Source organism: Cyrtonyx montezumae, unplaced genomic scaffold (assembly GCF_038088225.1).
Source record: "Cyrtonyx montezumae isolate F1298 unplaced genomic scaffold, pur_monq_1.0 scaffold_8, whole genome shotgun sequence".
In the NCBI taxonomy this organism is placed as follows: Eukaryota; Metazoa; Chordata; class Aves; order Galliformes; family Odontophoridae; genus Cyrtonyx; species Cyrtonyx montezumae.
In genome coordinates, this window is record NW_027072089.1 from 99940868 (window position 1) to 99966565 (window position 25698).

The 25698-nt window shown below is 35.4% G+C and overlaps 1 protein-coding gene across 10 annotated transcripts in view; it reads left to right on the forward strand.

Moving 5' to 3' along the window:
• The window catches only part of CLASP2 (cytoplasmic linker associated protein 2), a 131225-nt gene that overhangs the window by 73885 nt on the left and 31642 nt on the right, over positions 1-25698 (forward strand). For 6 of the 10 annotated variants that reach the window (XM_065753389.1, XM_065753391.1, XM_065753394.1 and 3 more), the window contains 11 exons: positions 242-312; positions 2202-2261; positions 4631-4708; positions 5310-5477; positions 6860-6915; positions 7989-8156; positions 10942-10965; positions 13710-13727; positions 15507-15608; positions 20733-20903; positions 21871-21978. In XM_065753389.1, coding sequence (XP_065609461.1) covers positions 242-312; positions 2202-2261; positions 4631-4708; positions 5310-5477; positions 6860-6915; positions 7989-8156; positions 10942-10965; positions 13710-13727; positions 15507-15608; positions 20733-20903; positions 21871-21978 — 1024 coding nt within the window. The remainder of the gene's footprint in view (positions 1-241; positions 313-2201; positions 2262-4630; positions 4709-5309; positions 5478-6859; positions 6916-7988; positions 8157-10941; positions 10966-13709; positions 13728-15506; positions 15609-20732; positions 20904-21870; positions 21979-25698) is intronic. The other 4 variants (XM_065753390.1, XM_065753392.1, XM_065753398.1 and 1 more) reach the window with 1 other exon arrangement.

The following is a 25698-nucleotide window of genomic DNA, read 5'->3' on the forward strand; positions in this document are numbered from 1 at the left end:
TTTCATATCATGATGTGGTTGTTGATTATTGTTGGAAGTATGTTTTGCTTGGTCTTGTGGGAATGAAAAAAAGCTTAATAAATGTGCATGCTAGCAGCAACCTCCTCTATGTAGCTTCACTAATAGTTAAGAGACCAATTGCAGTTTTTACTGTTTCTAATTCTAATTCTATTTGTCTGAATTATTACCATGCAAATTCAGGAATGCTTTTGCCATTAACTGCTTTGTTTACTTTTTTCAGCATACCCATGTTCCTCGACTCATACCTTTAATAACAAGCAACTGTACCTCAAAATCGGTTGCAGTTAGAAGGTATGTTACAATATATTCAAATACCAGATTATTGAAGTTGTTGCTTTCTAAATATGATAGTTACTCGTTGAAAGTAAAGAGCTTTGAGTATGTCTAGTCATCAGCTCTGTATACAAGGGACTGTACGTTCCAGTAAACAACAGTAAGGAATTTAAACAAAGTTACCTGGACATTGTTAAAGAATAGTATTTTCTGACATAATTAGGGATGTGCGCTGTATACTTCTGCAGGACTTATTTTAATTTAAATATTTGTAATGCTTATTGGAAAAAAGTGCCTCCTGATTTAAAATCAAAAAGGGAAAAAAAAATCTCTGGTGTTTAGGCTAACAAGAATAAAATGAACAGGTATTGAGAGGCATCAGGAGATTGTAAGTTACATATGCACATCTTTGCTATTTAGCAAAGGCTATTAACTGCAGTTAGGGCTAGACCTGGTAGACCTAGGCAAAAACATTGCATTATACTGTTGCCTACTGCATGTGGAGGACTTTGTAAGTTCTCTGCAATGTGGTTTGGATTCTTGGAGCCTAGGCTACTTGATACTATGCCCAGATTAATAAGCATGCAACCACTCTGGGCTGTGGCATTGAGGTAGAGGTAGGATGGGGATCCATCTGTTGCCACATTTAAATACTGATGTGCATCTTTAGCAAGTTGTTTCAAAAAATGATACTTGAATACCTGATTGGGCTGTTGATGACACTGGTTGTTTCTGATAGCATGTCGCTTTTTTGCACAAAATCTTTCAAAAGCAGTTAACACTGTTTCTGGACCCACATTAACCATGGATGCAGTGTAACTATGTATTTGCCAGAAATAACTGAGCATCTACACTGTTTACTCTTTTTAAGCTGCATTTTCATCCAAAGCAACTGTTATCTCAACCCAAATTATACTAACATGTTCCTGTTTAACTGTAAAACACTCTACAAGCTTCAGTGTTTCCACTTAACTGCAGCTTTGGTGAGGAACAGATTCAGTTAATAATCCAGTGTGCATCAGTGAAGGCAACCAAAATTGTATTGTTTTCATACCAACTTAGTTTTTTCATAAAGAAAAACTAAATTAGATTAGTTACAATAATGAGAAGAACTCCTAATCCTTTCAGGGCTTTTTTTTTTGCCATGTTTTATACATTCCCAAGTGATTTGATCAGAATTAAAATGATGCAAAACGGGGCTAAGGTGCAAAATATCCTCAGAAAATAGAGGAGTTCCATACCATAGAGTTTACTACCTTTTGGAAGTCTTAGTTATCTGCACACCTTCCTAATCTGTGCCAGTTTGTTTTGTCTACCAGGATCTAGTTTCAGAAATATTTCAAAATATGCTTTTGCTAATGTGCGTCTTCTGTATTCTGAATTAATAATAAATACAGTTAAAGAACTTAATATATTCAGTGCCAGAAGATATTGAGTACTTTCTGTGTGTATTGCACCAGATTAATGGTGTCACTGTAATGGCTTGTGAAAGGATGAGGGTAGTGTTTGAGACAGAAAAACAGTGCTGGATAAACATTATGGTGTAACTTAATAGCTGAATTTTTTAAGTATTGGTATATTATTTTTTAATATGAACATGTTATACTTTGTGCAAGTTTTAAATTACTGATGTGTCTTGTATTTGGAATGAAACTAACTGAATTGTGTAATAACATAACTTGAGCTAAAGGTGTTTAAATTTCTGAAGTTTGAGGTTTAGTTAGCTTGCGTGTTTGCTTTGTATACCAATTATTTTAAGCAGACCAGTGTCTGGATTTGAAAGATAAACATGCTTTTGTTTGAAGTATTTGTTTCCCTCAAGATGAAAATAACTAACGTTTCTGTTTACGCCACAAGCATGTTGGAGAAATGAGTATTAATTAAAACCTTTTATTCTGTCTACTTAGGCGCTCCTTTGAATTTTTAGACCTGTTATTACAAGAGTGGCAAACACATTCATTGGAAAGGTATGGGCAAATACATTTTTTTCCAATAATAAACTACTAGTGAATGTTGATACAGAAGTGTTTTAATTGAATCCTTGAATTGATTATATTTTTTGAACGTTAGCAAACCTTTCTAGAACAGCAGGTCATATGGCTCATTTAGTTATCAGGGAGAAGAAAATCTGTATGCTCCAACCTTGATTTCCTGCTGCCTCTTCTCCTTATCTTCTACCTCTCCTCCTATATTGGATATGAGCAATTGCTCTTCATCTGAAAAAATTAGTGAATCCTTTTCTTCCTGTCCATGCTAGAGCAGCATCCCAAGTTGTTCTTTCTTATCTTTTCCTGGAGGATGAGGAGAAGGGGAGCCTCAGGATTCAACTTCTGAGCCTGAGGCTCGGAAACAGAAGACATTTCTGATTCAGGTTGCTCAATTTTAATTTGTCTTGTCTTAGTTTGACTGAAGCTCTCATGTAGAGGCATTTCTGCAGTGAGAGTTTTTGTGCAGCCAGTTCTGTTTGGAGGTGCTCAAACTGCACCACAATGCCCACATCATCACAGTGACATCTCTGTGTGGTGCCGAAGGCCTGGCTGGCTTGAACAGCCAGAGCAGATGTCACTGACCAGCACTTGTTGTTGGTCCCGTGCACAGCAAGAACTGTTCGAACTTGAGTCAAGTAGCAGAGAAAATAGCAGTCTCTTCCCAGTTGGTCAGCATGTGTTGCAAATGGTTTGTGATTTTAATAGCACAGCTTCAGTGAGGCATTAGCTATGTATCTGGTGATGCTCTGCAATATCAATAATCTCCCAGAGGCTGCCCTAAATGACATTAAGCACATCTTGCTGATGACAGCAACGGGATATGCAACCTGTTTGGTTCCTTTGCTTTTACTGGTTATTCTATAAATGTAGAAAGTAAGATAAGAAAACCAGTGATGTTCTTTAGGCCTTTTAAATCACACCCCTCTCTACAGGATTAGGTGCTTTATCTGTCAAGGGAAGGCTTGGTCTGGACATGGTGTCTGGATGCAGGACTCAAATGTATGTTTTAGGACGCCACTAAATTGGACAAGCTTTTTACTTCCTTAAAGTCAGACAGATCTTAGAATCACAGTCATAGAATCATAAAATCACAAAGGTTGGAAAAGACCTACAGGGTCATCTAGTCCAGTAGTCTACCTACCACCAATATTTCCCCATTAAACCATGCCCCTTAGTACCACATCTAAGCATCTTGAATATCTTTACAAATGTGATAGCCGAGCAGTCACCGAGGTCATGAAGTTGAACAAGAGCAAGTGCCAAATTTTGCATCAGGGCGAGATAGCTCAGGGCATATATGCAGTCCTGGGGTCAAAAGACACAAGAGCTACTCCACAGAAAGGGATCTGGGGATTCTGGCTGTCCACAAGTTGAATCTGAGCAAACATTGTTCCATGGCAGCCCGAAGGGGTACATTGTACTCTGTGCTGTGCGGCCTCTCTTCCAGCACTGGGTGCTGATTCGGGCACCATAGTCTAAGAAGGACATGAAAGTGTTGAAGAGCTTCCAACGGATGGCTGTGAAGATGGGGAAGGGTCTGGAGGTTGAGATGTATGAGGAGCAGTTTTGGTCCCTTGGTTTGCTCAGTGCAGAGCAGAGGAGCTGAGGGGAGGCCTGATGGCGGCTGCAGCTCTCACAGGGAGCGGAGGGGCAGCGCTGAGCTCTGCTCTGTGTGACAGCCACAGGGCCCGAGGGAACGGCATGGAGCTGTGTCAGGGGAGGGGCAGCTGTGGGTTAGGGACAGGGTCTGCACCAGAGGCCAGTGGGCATGGAACGGGCTGCACAGGGCAGTGTTCAGTGGCACTGAACTTGACAGAGTTCAAGGAGCATGTGAACAGTGCTCATGACTGTTCTACCTCTAACTCGTAGGGTTAGAATTTTGGGTTATCCTGTGTGGAGCCATGCACTAATTCTTGTAGGTGCTTTCCAACATGGTATATTCTTTGGTTCTTCCAGAGACTCTTTGATCCAAGGAAGTGAACTATTGAAATATCTGTGGATTTATATATGTAGTCAGCATTTCAAAAAAGTGTCTTAAAAGGCTGGTTAAAGAAAACAAGAAGTCTGCTTGTTTTTTTTGTTTTTTTTTTTTTTAACGGCATGTTTGCCTTTACTTTTTTAGAAAACATAGGTTCAGAAAAGAAAGTAGCTGGCAAGCCTACTTAAGCCTCTACAGTAGGTGCAGTTATAGCATCAGTATGCTTAAGCATTTGTTTACTTCATACCTTAGAACTTCTCTCTCTGTTTTCTTTTTTTACTTTAAATAGTTAATATATAATAAGCTTTACTGCTTACTTTAGATTTGAATTTGAAGGAGCAAAATAGTATGAAGAATATTTGTCTTCTAGGCATGCAGCTGTTTTAGTTGAAACAATCAAGAAGGGCATTCATGATGCTGATGCGGAAGCAAGAGTGGAAGCAAGGAAGTAAGTTGGTACTACTTTTTGCTCTGAAAATGTATAGATTTTACATGAGGGGTAATAGGATGAAAATACGTAGTGTGTTAGGCACATTTGATTCCTCACCTGTGAAGAGAAGGGCATAAGTTAGGTTGAAAAGTAATATTTCTGTTCTCAGTCTTAAATTAACATTGATTTCTATTGTTGAAAAAAAAAATGTTCTAAAGATAGAGGGAATTGCTATCTTCTTAAAGCATTTGAAGGTTCTTGTGAAACAGGAGAAATAATGGCTGATATTGCTGTGTAATCATTCTTTTTTTTTTTTCTATGGATTAAGTTATCAGAAAATTTTCTAGTGTCTTCACTACTTTAGGCCAGAGTAGAATTGCTCTTCCTTACCCATAGAATCAATAAGTGAATGGAGAATTTGAGAGGATAGACTCACTTATTTTTGAACATGTCTTATGTCAATTTAGTTGGTTTCTTAATAAGCTGATGAGTTTATCTTACACTTTGTCTCTTCAATTTAAGTTCCTTATCCTCTCATCCCCTGTAGTGTTTAACATCATGACGTATTTTTAGGAAAATAAGGAACAATTACAGTTGGTTTTTTTTTCTTTTTTTACAGGGCATATTTGGGTCTTAGAAACCACTTTCCTAGTGAAGCAGAGACTCTGTACAATTCTCTTGAGCCACCTTATCAAAGAAGCCTTCAGACATACTTGAAGAATTCTGGCAGTATTGCATCTCTCCCTCAGTCAGACAGGTCATCTTCTAGCTCACAGGAGAGCCTCAAGTAAGGGTCACTTAACCATTCCTGAGTCTAAGCAAGGTTGTTTGTTTTGTTTTTGTTTTTTGTTTTTTACAAAAATGTTATTCAGATACGATTAATTACTCTTGTTTAATTTAATCTGTATCACTTACCTAAAAATTAAAACTGTTGGTAATGACTTGCTAGTAATGTTAAAGACTAAGTTACATAGAAATTAAAATTATAAAATACTTTTAAACTACCAAGTGTTACTTCCTATACTGCAGGATATGTAAGTTTCCAGGTATCTGAACTTAAAAATTACAGAAAGGAAGATGTAGAACAATAAACAGAAGTTGTTATGATGCAGGAAATGTATTTTTAATTGAGTTTTGAGTAGTGTTGTATTTAGATGGATGTTATTTTCCCTTTGTTATGCAAAACTAAGTTTTTAACTTGTAGCATTGAAAGCAAGTTCTCCCTGCATTTACTAAATAGGAAATAGGGACGTGGTTTTACTAAGTCTTAATTCTCCATGATTTTTGACTTTGCTTTACTTAGAGATCTTCTAGATCATTGGTTAAAAATAATTGTAAATGAGATTACGGGATGAGGAAATATAATGACTTGTCCCAACACAACAACCTCTGTCTACTTGAAACTGCTTAAATGAAATGTCATTTGTGGTAGATCGTGTAAGTGATGAAATTTTAAAAGTCGTCTATGGCTTTTTAAAGCTCATTGTAAGATCAGGCACCAGAACTTGCAACAAAATACATCCAAAATGCCAGATATTAATATTAGGAAATCATTGCATATTGTTGTTGATAATTAGCTGCAGATACATAATACTCTGAGCAGTTACCTCATAATTCTGACTTCTGCATTATCTGTGAGCACTTGAGCAAGTAACTCAGGTAAATGCACAGAATTATGCACCTTCTCTCAGCCTTGCCTTTTTTGAATTAAAAGTACAAAGGCTTCCCCTCTTTTGTCTGTTCTTCCTTGTAACTGTAGACACCACATAATTTGTTATATATCACTCATTTTTGTTTAGCTCCTCCTCTTTTTGCATGACAGCTAATGTTGAAGATAGCTCTGTGGTTAAATAAGACCTTGCAATGGCAGCCTTAGACGTTTCTGTGACCAGAACTTTGTGTTATAAAAAGAGAATTGCATCTGATGAAGATGTATTTTCATAAAACATAAAATATGCTCTAATAAAATGATTGTGTTTTCAGTCTGTGTTATTTTTCCAAAATATTCAGAGAAAGAAGATGGGGAGAGAAAAGAGCATTTTTTTCCTTTTGCTCTCATTTCATTGCGTATTGTTGCCTTTTGGATCTGATACATGGGACATTTTATTTATAAAAGCCCTTACTTAATGGGTTTATTGATTTTTATTTTATTTATTTTTTGTCTTTCAGTCGTCCTCTATCTTCTAAATGGTCTGCAGCCAGCCCAGCCAGCTTTGCAGGCAGAGGTAAGCTAATGCTATCTCGTGCACAGTGTTTATTCTTTAAAATTCTTTGAATTAAAGGATTGAAATGGAACTTAATCTTTGTTAAGCATTTACCCTGTTTCAAAACTGAATTATGTTATGTCACTGCAAACTGCACCTACAGCTGTTTTCCTCATAATTACCTTGGATTTTATGTTCAGTTGTGAGTTTAAGACAAGACATGGTTTGCTATGTATTGAAACTGTTCACTGGCTGTTTATCTTGGTGTTCTGTCATGGAATACTCGTTCTCAAAGAAGCAGTGCATTGCTCTGTTGTCCATAGATGATAATTGGGCTTATCACAATTGCAAGTGAAAGATTCCTTATGAAGTTTCCTTCTACCTTTCATCTGTTCCACAGTAGGTGCTGCTCTGTATATGATAGAAAAACAGAATACTGCAGAATTCAACCAGTTTGATTTTGTTAACAGTTGTCAGAGTTGAATCTCTTCGTTCTCCTTTCATGTAATGTCTTTGGAACTCTTTCTGAAGAAATCACTGAACTCCCTTTTACAAGTTTCTGGTAATTGAGGGTGTTTGTTTGATTGGAATTGAAACTGTGAAGGAAGAGATTAATTTCAGTGAGTAGTTAACGTTTGGCGTGTAAGAGAAAGTGAGTTAAAAATATATTTTACAGAAGAAGAGGCCAAAACCAATTCAAGGTATTGAGTCAGCTTGCCCAAAACTTTAATTCTGGTGTAATGTGAAAATACTACCTTATCTCAGTGTTGCAAAGGATGCTGTGTATTTCCTTACGTTTTGAAGCATTCAGTGATGTAATGAACACCATAAACATTTCAAATTATGCAATTTGTAGAAAATGGGAGCACATAGAATTAAATAGTAACATTTCATATTGAATTGCAATAAATAATATTATAAAATGATCTATTATCTGAATTTCACATTATTTAATGTCTCTACACTACTGAGTTTATATTGACTTCTTGTGTGACACATACTTTTTGCAGGTTTGCTGCAGTAGTAGAAAACAGTGCAAATATAATTCATTGTATTCATTACTAACAATTAATTTTTGTTGTTGTTGTTACTAGTTTCGAGCAGCAAGAGTGTTCCAAGCCCAGGAACTCTGCAAAGGTCTCGCAGTGACATCGATGTTAATGCTGCTGCAGGGGCAAAGGCTCGCCATGCTTCTGGACAGACAGCTGGAGCTGGGCGCTTGTCAGCAGCTGGTCTGCCTCCAGGATCTTATGCTTCACTAGGTGAGGGAAACATCTTTGTTATACTGGGAGATTATTTCTGAGGCTTTTCTTCGAAGAGTTAAGGGAAGACAAGTCTACATTTGAAAATCTTTCATAGTCGTTTTTGCTGGTGTGTTGCAGAAGAGCACATTTTCTCACATAAGTTGCCAGTTTTGCTAGATGTTTTTTATTTTTTATTTTGTTAGAAGAATACTGATGTAAGTAATATATTCATACTATGCTCTTTAAATGTCTTAATCTGGTAATATTGGAAGTCTGATACCTTTACTTAAACCCACGATCACCATCTGCTGTTTTTTGCTTCCAAAAGTAATAAGGAAATCATTATCTGAACTCTTGATTTCCTTTTTTTTTTTCTCAACTCTTTAGAACTGTTGTAAAATGATCTGCTAATGAGACATCCTTGTGTTCAGTAGAGGCTTCTTCATATGATAAAAAGTGTGGCACAAAAGTTTACAATGCAGATTTCAGAGAGAGCTTCCAAAGTCTATTCATAAAACTGTCCAGTTTTTTTTTTCACCTGAGTGATAAACTTTGTCAGGAGTGCTTGCTGTTAGACATAGAAAGCTCTGCACATTACAGGTTTGGTGGAAAACTGATAGTGATGGTTGGTATTAGGTGATAGAACTTCGGAGTTTGAATTTAACTGTCATGTAATAAAGGAATATTAGGCATGTTTTCTTTTTAGGCTGTCCTTAGCATAGAGGTGAGATAGTGTTCTCTGCTAGTTTTTTCTTCTCAACCTGTGGGCCTGCTAGACCACCAAGGAGGCAAGTTCTAATAGTGATATTGTCGATCATAGTCACAAGAGAGGCAGAGAAATTATATATTTTTTTTTAATTACTTTTTGTTTAGTCTTGTCAAGCTTGCTTTTTTGTTTAAAAAATAAGTTTTCTTTAACTTTTCAGTTTGTGTAGTTTTTTGGGAGATGCTAGGATACATGTAGGCTATGTTATTTCAGGCTTTGATTGTGTTTGTAGTCAGCTTAAAAACTGTTTTAGGTGCTGTGTTTCTTTTGTCATCACTGCCTACTTGAAGTGGTTTTGTTGAATCATGGTTGAATGTGGATCCAGTGTGTTTGCAGTGCTGCTGAAAAAGAGCACTCCTTGGAGCAGGACTTTAGCATAGGGATATGGGCTCCCTCTACTGCCCACGCTGGGAATCGGGGAAGCTGTTGGGTATGGACTAAGGGTTAGGCTGCTCAGTTTTCTTGCTGAAAGAGATAGGCTGGTGACTTTCAGTTGAATTGATACACCCTGCATAATGTCTGAAAGTCTGAAATAGGTAGGATTAACATTCTTCAAGATCAGAGTTCAGTCTTTTTTGGTGTGCAGCAGGACATACTCTGGTTCTTAGATGAAGCTGGAGACGACTCATAGGAAAATAAGCGATAAGAAACAGCAGTAGGAGGAGGAGAGAAGTGGAAAAGCAAGGGAGATAAATCTGTTGATGTTTATTTGTTATGAAACAGAAGTATTACTTCATTGTTACAAATTTCACAGAAATTTAGCTCTTGGTTGGAATACTGATTTGCTTTCAGAATGTCTTAAGCTGTGTGTGATTCATGCTCAGAATTTTGGAAGCAGGAAGAAGGGCTCAGAGGTTTTCAGGGAAGTAAGGAGTGATGATTTTACACAGGGAAAGAACAGAGATAAAGAAATAGCATATTCTCCTTGGAGAGTTTGTAGATGGGGAGTGGTGCATACATGGTCTGTAAGTCCAGGTCAAATTCTTTTGAGGGATTTGAGTAGTTGGAAAGTTTTGCCTTGCTAGCAGATACAGTGACTTGTAGGAAACAGTACAATGTTGAATTGAAATGCCAAGATAATGTGATAATAGTGATAGAAAACTCAAATGCTTCTATAGATGGATCGTGTAAAGGTAGTGATGGTGAAGTAGGCCAAGGTTTATTTACAGTCACGCAAAGGAAATACTTCTCAGTTTGATCCTGATTCGTTCTCACTCTTATTTAAAGAGTAGCGTCTACCTTTTGATAAAATAGCTGCAAAATGTAGAGCTTAAGAGAACAAGTTCATAAGCACTGGAATTTGTATTTGTCTCTTAGCCTATTATTATAAGAAGAATTCTTACTTATATCTGTATGTATTTTTGTTGTTATTGTTGTTTAAAATTATTTCTTATTAGTTTATTTTAAGGCTCTTCTAGATACAGGAGGACATTCTTTAGTTACTTTGAATGTTGACTAGCTTTGGCATCCTTAATAGGTAATGGCCTATTGAGGAGACTGTAATTCTATCTGTCTCACATTAAATACTTAAATTCAGATTATTACTGTCAGAATAAGCACTTCCAGCTGAACTTGTGAATCTTTAATACTTTTAAACCTGCGTGGAACTTTGTCCCATTTTACCTCTGTCTTTAATGTGATGTCTTTTCCCTTCTGTCTCAGTCCGTGTTAAGTAGCAAATTTCATAAAATATTGTAGTCCAATAATGTTACAAATGTGTATTGATGCTGAAAGCTAAGCATGAAACAGAAGATAAATATTATACTACAAAGACTTGCTCAAATTTGGGTAATATAGAGAGCTTTAGCAGCCCTGTGCAGAGTACTCGCTTGTACCTTGTTCTGTAATATTGTACCTTGGGCTGACAGAAACCAATTTTACTTAAGTTAGCTTATACGTGCACAAGTTAGATAGATGCGTCTACAGTATTTAATATTAATGGATTTTCCTTAATTAATGTTTTATGACTCTGCTGTGAACACCTTTATTCTAACACACTAAGTTTTCCATGTTTCTTTGCCTGCTTTTTCAACAAAGAGGATACTTCTGACAAGATGGATGGTAAGAAATTGTTTTAGTCTGTCCTCTAATTCTATTAATAATGTTAAAATGTCTTTTATGTAAAATATTTTGTTTACTGCGTTCGTCTATTGATTAACATATACTATACTATTTTCATTAACTCCTATGCAGTCTTAAGGTCCTAATATATATGTGTATATGTATTTGTCCCTGTTTTGAATGTATCAACAACAGGAAATTTTATCAGAAGTTTGTTACTACTTCAACTAAGAAAAAAATGACAGAGCAATTCTGTAGTTAAATTTCTTTTTGTGTCAAGGTCTAGTTTCATTGCAGTCGATAGATCTACCTTTGAAGTTGGCTTTTTTGTTCATTTTTTGTTTTGTTTAGTTGTGGAGTTTTTGGCAGAACAGCAACTGGAAAAGTGAATAAGCAGATAATGAAAAATTTTTAAAATGTAATTAAGATTTTCTCTTTAGAAATTCCTCCCATCAGAATCTGGTCTAGCCACTTAATTTTACATTCCTGTAAGTCACGTAATCCAGTGGAATTCTATTAGAGAATAGTTTGTTGAGGAGACCTACTTGCTTAAATAGCTTACCAAGTAGTCCAGCTATGCTTTAGCACTAACTTTTTCTTAGTTCACTGTATTTAATACATGAAGGGGGTTGGGTTATGTTTTTGTCATAATTGCAGAGCAATTGAGAATCAGGTTGCTCGTAGTGATTGTTAGACTTTTTCAGGTGTGTGCAAGTAGTGCTTCCCATGCTGATGCTTGGTAATGGTAATTACCTGATGAGAAACACTTTCTAAGTGAATTACATTTGCTACTTAATTCATAACTCTTGTCACATGCATTTTAACAATGCATGCTTAGAAGAGTGAGTAGTTTACTCAAGGCAGAGCAGGTGATATTTTTCCTTTCATAGACAGTACACTGAGTCTCCTGAAGGATATAATTACACAAAATATGCACAGAAATGAAAATAGGAAGGTAGGTCTCTACAGTGCTGAATAACTGAGCGCATGTAGCTTTAAGAGAGATCCTCTGGGAAGATAGCTATTTTGTAGTGTTGCAGGTGGCAAGTCTACTTCAACAAAATATGATTTTCTGGTTCATTATTTTAGTATCCTTCTCACTTATTTCCATATCAGATTTCTTTATATTGCATATAATGGGGTTTAGACTGTGCTGAGCACTTTGTGCATTTTGCATGTTGTCAGCAGGAATAAGCTTTCTTAAGGACTTGTATCATAACTTGTGGAGGTGTCCCATGCATCTGTTTCAAAGGGAAAGTGCTCCACAATTGATCAGAGTAATGGTCTTTTTTCTATGGGATAATCTTTAGAGATGATGTGAGACACAGTGAACACATCTTAACTCTCAAGCTATAGTTTATCGTACAGCTGCTCAGATCTAACTGCTTCCTGCAAGAAGTTATTTTTTCCTTCTACTGCTAATCCTGGCCTTGTTTCTATCACTTCTTTCACTAGTGCTTTGGAGTACTCCGTTATGAACTACTGTAGGTGAAGAAATTCCAGAAAGCGTTTTACATAAGATAGGGATTAATAGTATTATCTTCCTTCTATCTCTTGAAACTGACAGTGAATGTTTAGCTGTCGAAACGAGTTGCTTGGTGTCACAAGGATGGAGAAAAGAGAATCAGAATCACTCCTAAGATGAGCTTGCTGTTAGCTTGGCTTAGATGTTCCAAGATCCAGCTCTGAACAAATGTTGGGTTCTGGGTTTTGCTGTTGTTTTTTGTTCAGTTGGTTTGTTTTGTTTTTTTCTTAACACAGACTGGCAAATTTGGTTTGAGGAAACTGAGGCATTCCTACATGCATATTTCTGTAACTGATTTTCATGAAGGAATTTACACTGAGTTAAAGTTTAGAGGATGTTTTTAACGGTAGTGACTTAAAGATACTACAGTATGAGGAAGTCACAGTCAAATATGCTGGAACGGTATAGAGTGAAAAAAAAGTGGAGTTACCCTTTGATTATTTATTTTTTAAAGCCATTTAGCATTTTATCAGTGTTAATGTATGTGTATTTTTTATCTGTTTCAAAGGAACTTAGAGACATGGTGCACTATGGATAGCTTCTCATTGATTCATATGCACTGATGTCACATGTGTCACTCATTTTGTCATAGTCTGGCATGGTTGAAGTTGACATACTTGTACAAATGTAATCTTATTTCAGCAAGCTCCTGTTACGTATGCTCACGTCTCTGAACAAAACTTGATCTTGTGTAGATTTTAAAAGTAATTGTGGACTTAATTCAGACAAATTCTCCTTGGTGGAGTTTCTAATGAGTTACAACTGTCCAATGTACAAGACACTGTTCTTGTGTTATTTTCTGAGATAATTTATAGGAGCATGTTTTGAATCAGAAGAGCTTGCACTAGAATATTTACATATGAAATGATAAAACATGATAAAACAAGGATATTCACATTTACATTTAGAATATCCTTGTTTTATCAAGGATCACATTTAACTGCCTTTATTTTCTTTTTTCTTTTTTTTTCCCCTCTTGTTTTTTTGTGACAAGTTTGGAAGGCAGTGCTATACTGTTTTGTTCTTGTGAATCACTAAAAGTATAGCATAAGTGTTTTTTGATAATTCTACTTCAGTTCAGTGATGGAGTTGTAACATGGGTTTTAGACTTCCTAATTTGGTAAAATCTGTCAGGATTCCTAAGATTATCTCAATAAAGGAATTGAAGATGCACAGTATTGTTTGGAATATCATGTATTTTGTTATTTTTTCTGTTCAGGAACAGCTTCTGAAGATGGTAAGAAAATATTTTGTCAGAATAGCTAATATTTTCAGCTTTGTATTTTCATTGGTACAAATTAAGCTTTGAAAGTAGAATGTGGTCTTCTTGGGGCTTTGTGGAGATACATAACTCCAGATAGCTTATGCATCTAATACTTGGTTGTCATGTAGTATTTTTAAAATTCTTTTAATTCTGCAGTACTCGTCTGCAGTCGAACTATCATTGCTTAACATTTTCAGCGTGAAAATATAAGAGCTTTATAGTTTTGTGTTTATTTTGTTTTAAAGCAAGTCACAGAAAGTTTCATCAAATATGCTCATGCTCTAGGAAACAGGTGCTGCTATTATTACTCATCTTTATGAGACTTGTGAATCAATTTTCATTGTGCTGTTTGTTTAAACCTGTCGGTAGTGACAGATAACAGTCTATTTGCCGCACAAATACAAACTGCTTTTTGTTGTTCTTCTGTTTTATTTTTTGCTTTGATGAAATTGAACCAGGCTCCAAATCGTAATTTAACACAGTAGTGAAATAGTGGCACTCTGTATTCCTATGTTTTGGGGGCAAATACTGAACACAGTTTACATGCCTTGCAGTCTCACAGCACTCATTGGGGAAACACTGCCATTGCATGGGGATAACTAGTAGAGTTTGGAGTAGTTAATCTAACCAATCTTGCTAACATTTTTTCTATTAGTGTAGTGAATAACTTCCTTTATTCTGGTTCTCTTCTTATAGACTCTCATCTATAGCTATTCCCTCTACTTGGATGAGTAATACTAACTTGGTTGGTCTCCAAATTCTGGTGTGGAAAGTTTAAAGAGACTAGAACTAAATAATAGTCAGCGTACCTAGTTATTCTGGGTCTAATATTGACTCAGCATGACTAGAAAACATTAAAATTATTCTCTTTTAAAAAGTGAATAACTTGTTAAGCTAGATCCACAGTGCACAAACCTTTATAGGTTTTGTTTGTGAAACTTTGAAGAGGCATGGTTAGCACAGTTTTGTGAGTGGCTTTTTGGTGCTTTTTTTCTTTTTGTCTACCTTTCCTTGGTAATTTTATTGTTCTTTGAACATTTATGAGGAATGTGGCTAATACTGCAAAAAGATTCAGCCCTTGGCATTCTAGAAAGAAGTGAATTATGTTGTTTCAGGTGTTTCCTGTCAGTTCTTGTATCAGCTGAGAGAAATGATAACATGCTGACACTGAGACTTACTTAAATTTACTTAATATTTGCAAATTGCTGTAAATCCTACAGAAGTCTGTTTAACCTTAGTCCAGAAAATAGTCTCCAGTAATAGGAAAGGTAGTATTCAGATTTTTAAACAGAACACAGAATTTAGGAGGAAGTCTCAGAACCCTATTCAAAAATTAAACAAGTCTAGTTTTGTAGTTTTGAGAGAGCAGAAGTAGAATTGCAATCGTAAGTAACAGTGATGATAAGACTGAATCTGCAATATTAGTAGCTAAATTGCCTACTATATTTAAATTTCCCTTTTTGTAATGTAATCAGCATATTCATTTAAAAGCAAGTACTGGCTAGTTCAGGGTGTTTAAATGGTAATATGAAAGCAATTTTCTGAAGCGCATAACATCAGAGAAATATTTTGAACCCTCAACTATTAATCCCTTTCAATATGTTCAAATTTCTACTAATTATCCCAAGTGAATTTTCACCTTTACATTGTGCTTTGTTTTTATGTACAGAAATTTAAGAAAACATTAGTAAATGCTGCTAATGCTTTACTTTCTACATTGCTGTGACAAACTTAATGCCATTTTTGTTGCAGGTCGTATACGAACAAAGCTTTCAACACCATCTGTCGGTATTGGAAATTCTAAAACAGATTCCAGAGGACGGAGTAGAACCAAAGTGGTGTCTCAGTCTCAGCGTATGTATTTGCTGTTTCTCAGATATAACTGATAAAAGGCCAATTCTTTAGCATACATTCATTGACAAATGGCTACAGTCAAAGTTAATTAAAAAAAAACCCAACAAGCTACATACTGAGTTGTTGTTCTGTGCCTTAGGTTCATCATCGCCAGAGAAAAATGAAGGTATTTTTTTTCAGTGTTTTGGGTCAGTGGTATTTGCATGCTTTTCTAATTCATGTTGTTTTTCTCTGGGCAAAACAGTAGGCTAGGTCTTAGTTTGTCAGATAAATTAGATTATGTAAAAAGAAGTGAGATTTACCCTTAAATTCTTTCATTTATAACTTCTCAATATTCTTTTCCCCCACTCATCTCCAAATCCTGAACGCACAATGCCAGTAAAATATCTGTATCAATTGGATATAATACATGGACAAATAGTTCAGAAAAATGTGTAGGCTGAATGGTGTCTTCAGTGTTAACCTTCAAAATTAATCTTTCACTTATCAAAAAGTCTTGTTTCTTCAGCCAGAAACAGCAATTTTTATTTTAAGTGAGGGCACTACTCTAGTTCTTGATGATTTACTCCTCATTTGTGCTACAGACATTACCTTGCCTTTTCTTATCTCTTTGGAATGAAAATCACTAAACCATAAGCAGATAATCTGTTCTGTAGCTTGCACTGAAACCAAAAGTTGAAAAGAAGAAATTTACTGAATGTTAGCTGATTCACAGTAATTTTCTGAGTGTGCTTAGAAACAAAAGCAAATGGAGGATTTCTTATCTAGTTGTTATCCAATTCAGCTAGATTAGACACCTGACTCTACGTCACATTCCTTGACACTGGCTGACCTGTGGCTCTTTGTTTGTTATCTGATGCCCACAGCCGACTTCTTCTGACAACCTATCTGTAGTGTTTTCAGATTTTCAGCTTTGTCTCATCAAGTGAAATGCATTAAACATCTTTTAATTAAATAGAATTAAATTAATGAAAGGAAAAGAAATTAACAATAAAATTAATGTAAATAAATTAACTAGTACTGCATTTTGGTAGGTCTCTTGTTACAAAGCTAGTGAGTAACATAGATTTTCAATTTTCCAGTGTAATTATTCTTCTAACTAACAATATCTACTTTCAATAAAAACCTTTAATTCTGTGTTTAATGGCAGAAATATTTTTCTTCTTCATAGAATTGACTGCATTTCTCATAACTAGAATTTCAGTGGTTAAAAAAATAGAAAAACTTCTGTTTATTTTTCTAATAGAGCACTTCCCTTCTGTTTTGCTCTGTAGACTTCATCTTCCATCAAATGCAGTTGGATCATATTTGATCCAATGATGGCAGGTTTTGTGAAATAAAATTCTAAAAAAACATTGATCAGATAAATAAAAAATTATAAAATGGAATAAGTTTTTAAGTAAACTCTTCATAAATAGTGCTCTAATCCCATGATTATTTGTGCTTGAAAGTTTAGCTTAGTTATTGATGTGACAAAAGGTTGTGCAAAACTTGTTTTGTGTTTCCAGTGTTGACTAAACTCTATCATAAGCAAATAATTTTTGGATTACTAGTTTAAGGGAAAGGCAGGGAATGGAAATGACCTGAAAACTTCATTGCAGTGAGCAATATCTCTATCTTTCCACTGATGTTAGGAAAGAGTTATCTTTCTTTGAAAAAAAGTGATAAATTCTTAAAAATAAACTGAAGGGGATTGAACTGGATTCAAATTCAAGGAAACAAACTGAACTTTGTACAGTTTGAATTTTGCAGGTGATGACAGTTGGTTTTTTTTGCAAGACAGTTCATTTTTTTCACCATACCAATATCAAAAGAGATGAGCTGAATAGATATTGAAATAACTAGACACGTGTACTTGTGATGATGTGTGAAAGTTAAATGTAGGAATGCATCTTCAGTGCCTTTTATCACTGTATCTGTTCAGAACTGATGCATTCAGTTGCCTCACTATAACCTGTAAGTTGGGGAGAACAAGAATTCTGAGATGTTTTAAGGAGTGTAAACAGGAAAAATATAAATGGCCGTGTGAAGGAGAGCAGTTGGGCAGTGTATGCCTGCTGTTTAGGTGATGCTTCTTTACATAAATGAACATTTTCAACAGCATCGTGTGGAGTGAGATTCTTGATGTTTCCCTACCTGGGGTTGGTTTAGTTTCCTCACTTGTAGCAGGGAAATAGTTTTGTTTTAGTCCTAAACCAAAAAACAGCACTGTAACACAGATTCTTTTGTAAATTTAGGTTTAAAACTATTCAGTATTTTTGTTTGAAGCTCATTATGTGAAAGACTTGCAAACCTGAATGCTTTTACAAATGATACTTTTTAGGGTTTTAGAAGCGCTTTACTCCTACGCTTACCTCAATTATTAAATTGCTTCCTAAAATAAATATGTATACAACCTATATCCCATTACTTTATCCATGGAAAAAAATGTTACGTTTTTTCCTGTCCCTTTTTATTTGGTTGTCAGGTAATTCAGCAGGGTATGCTAAAATTACGTTACAGTCTTCATTCAAAGAAAGAATAAAATTTCTGAATGGAAACAAATTCTTACTGTTATGCTTAATATGAATTGAGAAAGAGGAAAACCCTAAATTAAATGCAAGTCTTTTCAAATGTGCCATTGTGAAAGTTGTTTTGGTTTTTTTCTTTGGTCATCCACCGCACTTGCAGCTCAGTTTCTTTACTGTCTGTCTTCAACAAAAATATGTTTTGGCCTTGTGTGTAATTTTTGTTCAGCTGTTGAAATTTTGAAGTTGTTTTGGCAACCTGGTATTTTTTAAAAGTAATTTGAAGGCTACAGTTTCATGTTTAATTGAAATTAATTCTTCAGTGTTACCCCGTTGTTGATTAGAAAGCTGAAGAATTGTAATTTGCTTGTGCAGCTTTGCTTCATCTGCTTTGTACATGGCATTTGAACTTAGTTCTTCAACTGTGGAAGCTACTTAAAAGCACTGCTTTAGCATAACCCCCTTGTGGCTTTTTTTCCCGTGTGAAATGACTAAAGCTCTCTTATTTCCATTTGCCATCCATTTTTAAATCTGCTCTGCTCCCTCCCTCTTCATGGATTATATACCCTTACCCTAATCCTGCCTTTACACTTGTTCAGGATCACAGTCTGCTAACCCCATTGGTGGTAAGAGTCTACAGAATTTGTGTATACATCATTGTTTGATCACATGTTTTACATGCCTCATTTTACGGACCCTATTCAGCAGAAATTCTGACTTGCTTTTTTCCATGTGCTGCACTTAACTCATACAATGCAATTGTTATTTAGAAGGAAGCAGAACAGGGAGGGTTTTGTCAGTTTGGAATACTGTTTTAGTAATTCTTTTTAATTATACACTTAGCTTTCGTTCTTTAGGTCTGCTGCTGATGGTAGTATTAACAACAGTGTGACAATGCTGTTGCTCTTAAAATAATGGATATTGAACTGTTTGGTTTATTTAGGTTATAGTGGTATGCTTTGCACATCAGATAAGAAGATATCTAAAATAACCTAGAATAAGGAGAGATTATATTCTATCAGAACATTTTGAGAAGAATTTAAGTTCTCTGTTTCTGACGTGTTGAGGAAAATACTCTAAAAGTATCTGGGACAGTAAAAGGTTTTTCTAGCATTTGCATTGGAAATACTGGAGAGTGGGGATGTGACATAGTAGTATCAGGCCTAAGTTGAATTACCCCAGCGTGGAGAAACTGACAAACCCTTGACTTCTGCAGACCACAGCAATTTTATCAATTTGCCTATTGCTTTTCGTTCCCCCTACACTCGCTTCAATTATAGAAGTTATGCTTATTTTTTTCTAGGCTGTTTAAAATTTATTAACCATTTCTGCTGAATAGGTCCTTATTTTGAAAAAGAGCATTTTGCTAAGTAACCATTTCAAGTTTGAATTCAAACAATGAATCTGAAGGTATATGCATGGTACATTGTTTTTGTTTTCTCCCTTCACCTAGCCTGTATTTTGTTTTGTTTGGGTTTTTGTTTCTTTTCCCATACAGTCAAGCTTTATTAAACTTATTTTATTTTTTTTAAATATACCTCATAAGAAACATCCCATGAAACTTAGTGAAGATGTTGCATGTTAAGGTCATAGATTTGACAGCATAGCTGAAGTCGTATGGTTACATGATTATTTTTAAAAGGTTAACAGAATATTCTTGTCTATACATAATTAACCTTTGGTTTAAATTATGTTTTGCCATTTATTTGGTTAGACTTGTTAAATTCTGCAGTTGGAAATACAGATGTGTTTATATCAGCTGGTGGTACAAACCTGTTGAGGAAGAGTGGATTGTTAAGGCTTAGAACTGACATTTGCTGTAACAGCGATGTCAAAGGATGGATTCACATTAAGGACCATGGACAAATTTCCTTCAGTGGGTACGCTGTGCTGAAATGAACAGTTACAGTGTGCTTCAGAGCATACAATTTTGAGAAACTGTAAACTGTTAAAAAAAACAAAAAAGAAAAAAGATATAAGGTGCTTAAATAGAATCTCTTGGTTTTTTTTAACCTTGTTTAAAACTTGAACTTTGTGGAGTACTCTCCACAGATAAGAATGTGAATATTTAAATTGTTTTCTGGGGTATTTTATTTAACTTCTCTAAGTTGGAAGAACCCATGCTTTAAGAGTGTGGAAGAAGAGTTTATTCATTAGGAAAGTGATGATTTAGTTCTATTATAACTTTGGCATTGGAAGAGCTGGGATAATGGCAGAATCACTGGTTTATAAGTTGATCTCTTTAGCTTTCTAGCTGTTCTTTAGAAAATTCTTATTATTACTATGGAAAATATGATTGACACAATGAAACAAATGAACAGAACAGTGTTCGTGTTAGGAATATTTGAACTGAAGATGAAGATGGGAAATGCAGTTTTGGTTTCTTGAACATACCTGGTGCTCAGTGCCACGCCACGTGCACCCTTGTATTGATAACTTTGTCTGCCTTTTATGTGGTGCTTTAAGTACTTGCACCAATGCTTTAAATTTCACATTTTACCGTGTGTGTTTTTCCAGACCATTTCAATCTACCACCAGTTTCCTGCCGTTTTTAAGCATTTTTTGAAACCATGGTTGTTTATGTGCTTTTACTTACATTCCTTCATTTTGCCTCCAGCTGGCAGTAGATCTGGATCTCCTGGAAGAGTTTTGACAACAACTACACTTTCCACTATGAACACAGGGGTTCAGAGAGTATTAGTGAACCCTGCAGCTGCACAAAAACGAAGCAAAATCCCAAGAAGTCAGGGATGCAGTAGAGAAGCTAGTCCTTCTAGGTTGTCAGTAGGTAAGAACTGATAAATAATTCTTGATTTCTTTATATTTTTATACCACGTGACATTATTCTGTACGTTTTTATGCTACGTGATGGCTAACTATTCCTTGCATTTCAATTACAGGTGGATGGTAAAATTAGAATGCATATAGGTAAAAATCTAAAATGTACCTGGATGATGAGACTAGGAATTGATAAACTAGGCAGATTTTTTTAACTTAAAACAGATAGCGTTTTTTGCTTTGAAAATGCAGTTGTTCTTTTCTTCTCCATTTCTTCCTTCCCTCTTTCACTCTTGTCTTATTCTCACCCTCCAAAGTACCACATCCATCAAATGAAAGTGCTACCATTTAAAGAAGATTTTCTTTATTACTTCTGTGTCCTCTGGATATGTGTGTGTGTACATACATTTCTATGATACAAAAACAAATGTCACGCTTCCTATGCCTCACAGTGTAAGCTGATTACACTTGATTATCTATACTGAAATAAAGCAGTGTTTTTCAATAGGGGTTGCTGCAGTTCTTTATTTTCAATTTTTTATTTGTGCCCCAGTGTCAACGGGATCCTTTTTATTTTCCTTCTTGAGAAAGCTTAATTTTTCCATTTTTGTTACAGTTGATTAAATTATCAGACTGTCAGCATGAATTTTGAATGAATATTCCCTCCATATTATTTTATTGCTTGTTCTCTTTCCATCTTTTTCAAGAGCTTTTTTAACCATTCTGTGAAGAGTTGGTAAATGAGCTTTGTTATCTGTCCAAAAAATAGTTTCCCTGAACTGGCTATTCTTAGTGTATTGTAGCACAATCAAGAAAGTGTGTGGAATCAGTTAATACTTAAAGTACAACATAATCATCGGTGTCTTGTAGAAATACATCTTTGATCTTACCAAAATACAGAATTTCATTACAACTGCAACTTTTCTTATGTCTTCTCCCTTCTGTGCTGCTGTTGTCTGTACCCTGAATCATACTAGCACGAGGCAGCCGCATTCCTCGGCCTAGTGTGAGTCAGGGGTGCAGTCGGGAGGCCAGCCGTGAAAGTAGCAGGGACACAAGCCCTGTCCGCTCTTTTCCACCCCTTGGTAAGTACTCAGAGCCCCTTTTTGTGCATGGCTGCCTTTGCCCTTCATTATTTGCACCTAACGAATCCATGCCTACTCCATGTAGCTTGTAGCAGGCCACCGTTATTTTCCCTTCCTTGGCGCACTTACCATTTACTTGGATGGAAAAATGATCAGCGTGTGAATGGGTTGCACACTTCAAAAATACTTTGCTAGTATTAGCCTTTCCTTAAAACCAAGGAGCTTGGAAAAAGGGGTGATTCATAGCACCTAGTTGTTTGTTGTTGCTTTAAGAGTGATTCTGCTTTTGTAGAGTTTGAAATTGCTTATCTTTGTTAGACTATTCATTGCTTAGAAACAGTTTTGAGGAACTAAAATACAGCTGACTGTCATTCTCCACCTTTCCCTACATCAGCTAGAATCCGTTAACGTGTGAAATGAAGCTGATTTTGTTCTTAGCTATCCTGTCATCAGAGTATTCTGTGCCTTTAGAGGGATTATGCAGTGGTGCAGGTAAGGGACTGCTACAGAGGAGTAACTGTGTTCTAGGCTGCTTTCATGTTGCTACAAATGAGCAGGGCAGGTAGTAGAGTCCTTATCCTAGTACATGGAGCAAAATGCAGTTCTGTAGTTTGTTTTTAATCAGAGCAGAAGAATTAATTATAGAGAAGTAGCTGAACTGTGCTTTTACATAGGAAAGAAGTTGAAAAGTTTAACATTCACACATGTAACATAACTGATTTCATTCCTTGTTCCTTGAGCTGCTGTAGTTTTTGTTTTCTCTGAGTATTTCAGTTTGTTGTCCTAACACTTTGATTTTGTAAAATTGTCAAGCCGGTTTGTGTTTCTGAAAAGTGAACAAGGTATAGGAAAGTTGGCTTGTAATTTTAACATGCCTTATAAGGATTAGGGTAGGGAGATTTCTCCTTGTATCTTTGTCAAGGTTGCTACAAACTTGGTGGCAGATGTTGATGAAAGTGTCTTACGTGCTAAATTTTTATTTTTTCAGCAATAAAATACTGTGTGGAACTGTCTGAACAGTGTAATTTTGTAGTTTGCAGTTTATGGTGATGTGATTTTAGCCATTAAGCCTGTCCTGAGTACAGAAAACCTCTGCCTTCTCTCTCAGATGAAGCACCTGACTGTACTCCTAATTAGCACTGGAAGTTTGTTACAGTCTGTTATAGCAATGTGCTTCCTGTCAGCCATGGTTTTTATTGGGGAAATATGGACTAATTGAATGAAAGCTGTTTCAGTAACTAATGCTAATCTACCCAGATGCTGTTTAATTGGGAAATAAAGTTAAAAGTAGGTATGATGCAGAATCCAGTAATAAACCTGTGTCTCCTCTAAACATGGCAGGTGGACTGTATTGTAGCATACACACATCTTTTCTTGTAAAAATGAGATTTTTCCAATTCTTTTTGTGCTGCTTTTGCTACACTGTAACTTAAATTTAATTGCATGCATGTAAGATCTGATTTACATTTGATTTTTTTTATCAAATGCTGTTAATTAAAAAAATAATCTGTTAAATTAATACAATAATAGTGTTATTTAGTGGGTCATTGGGATGGATGCTACTTGAGATTTTATTTTTATCAATGGAGATTATTTTTTGTTTTAGATTTCAGAATGAACACCTGTACAAATACAATAGCTTGAATGACTGTTAGCATGGGGAATGCAAAGTAACAAGTATAGGAGTTAGAATTTAAAAGCAAACAAACAAACAATGTCTGAAATAAACCCGAAATCCTTCTACTTACGAATTTCAAATGTCATTCAGTGTTTTGTTAGAACAGCTTTGTTTTGTAAGATGTTGATTTCTATTTTTAAAAAATAAAATGTAATGTTTTTCAGGGGTATAATTAGAAGACAAATCACTTCATCTCTGTAACTAGAAATAGTTATACATGGAATTGGGAAAGGGAGGAAATGCAGTTTGTATTATCTGGTTTTCAACAGAGAAAGTTTTGCTTACAAGTGCTAAACCATTCAGGATCTAAATTGATGCAGTTGTTCTACGGTTGCTTCTCTGTGTGAGGTGCTTCTGTGACCTCACACATAAGACCACAGAGGGGGAGATAACAGCCACTCAGGTAGCAAGAGACTGGTTGCTAGTATGGTAGGGCCAATTTTTCTCATATGTGCAGCTGATATTAAGCAGCAAGCCAGTGTAATTTTCATACTGTTGTCAAGAAATACGTTGTTATTTTGAGTCCTTTTAAAATAGTTCTTATTTTGATTAATCTTATAAATTCTCAAAATGAAGAAATAAGTAAATACGTAACTTCTGCTGTTTGAAGGGTGCAAAAATATTCTTGAAAATACTTTTTGAAATGAGATTCAACATAGAGCCTCCTTTCACTGTCTAGAAAGTTTTCCAGCATAATTGAAATGTATACATTGTACAAGATCAGCATGAATTATATGGCTGAAGTTTGGATTTTTAATTGTACCTTTAACTTTCAGTGCTTATTGCTGGAAAATAATGAAGATGTTTACTTCATTTTTGCATACTGAGATGTGTGTTCTGAAGTATTCCATAAAGTATTATTTGCTTAATAAACCTACTTAATTAAAGATCTTCATGCAGATTGCACTGGGCATAAAATACATTGCTGTACCTTTGTAAGAAGCAGAGAAAGGGGGGAAAAAAAAAGTATTGCTTCTGGAATCTATACAGGGCTCATGATCGTTTTGTAGTTCAATCAGGTTAAATGTGTTCTTCCTTAGATGTGATTTGATCTGTGTTGGAACTATTCAGTTCAAATCAGGCTATTAAATTGTGCATGATAATCAGAGCAAAGTATTTAATTTAATTCCTGGTTTCTATTTTTACTGCTTTATATGTTTAAAAGATGTCAAAAGATGCCAGTTCTTTATCAAATTATAGTATTATATCTGGGGTACAAGTCACTTTGGCTGGACTTCAGAGTTTTCAAAGCCAGTTTCAGTTCCATGATTGTAAAGCTCTGCATTGTGTAAACTGAAGAAGGAAGTTGACTTGTTCAAAAGCATTAATGATGCTTGATTTCAGTAAGAAAATACCAGCAATGTCAAGTAGACCAACTGTTTTAGAATCTCTGAAAGATGTTTTTTTATAGAAGTGTCAGAAAAAAGGAGGGTTCTCCATTTTATTCAGAAGTCCTTAAGGGTCTTTGGTTCCAACTTTCCATTACCTCAAAGGATTTTTAACAGCCATACTAACTGACATATGTGTCTTATTTTCACCTTTTACTTCAAACACATCAATAAAAATGTGAAATGGTAATTACATTAACTTTATTTATTCTTTAATTAAAATTAAATTTTTAACTTTTACCTGTAAAGTGGTAATTTTAAGTAAGGTTAGCTTATCTGGTCAAGAACTCAAGTTAATACTGGTTGTCAGCTGCTAACGCAGTTTGTGCAGTAGTCGCTTTCTTCCAGATTGTTTGGTACGTGAGCTCTGGCCCTCAAATATGTAGAATCAAATTAATTGCAGTGGAAAAACTGTATTAATGAACCTTTTCAGGTATTTGTGAGGATTTCGTGTGCGTGTGTATGTGCACCTGTGCTTTTTTTCTTTGAACATATTTGCTTTTAATTTGCTCTTATCCTTTAAATTGAAAATAAAAAATCATGCATGAAATATCTAGTGTACATAAACCTCTCTGTTCTACATAATCAAAGAACTTCTCTGAATCTTTGTCTTTCTGTGTAATATTCCTTTTCTTGTGCTAAAGCTGTATCTTC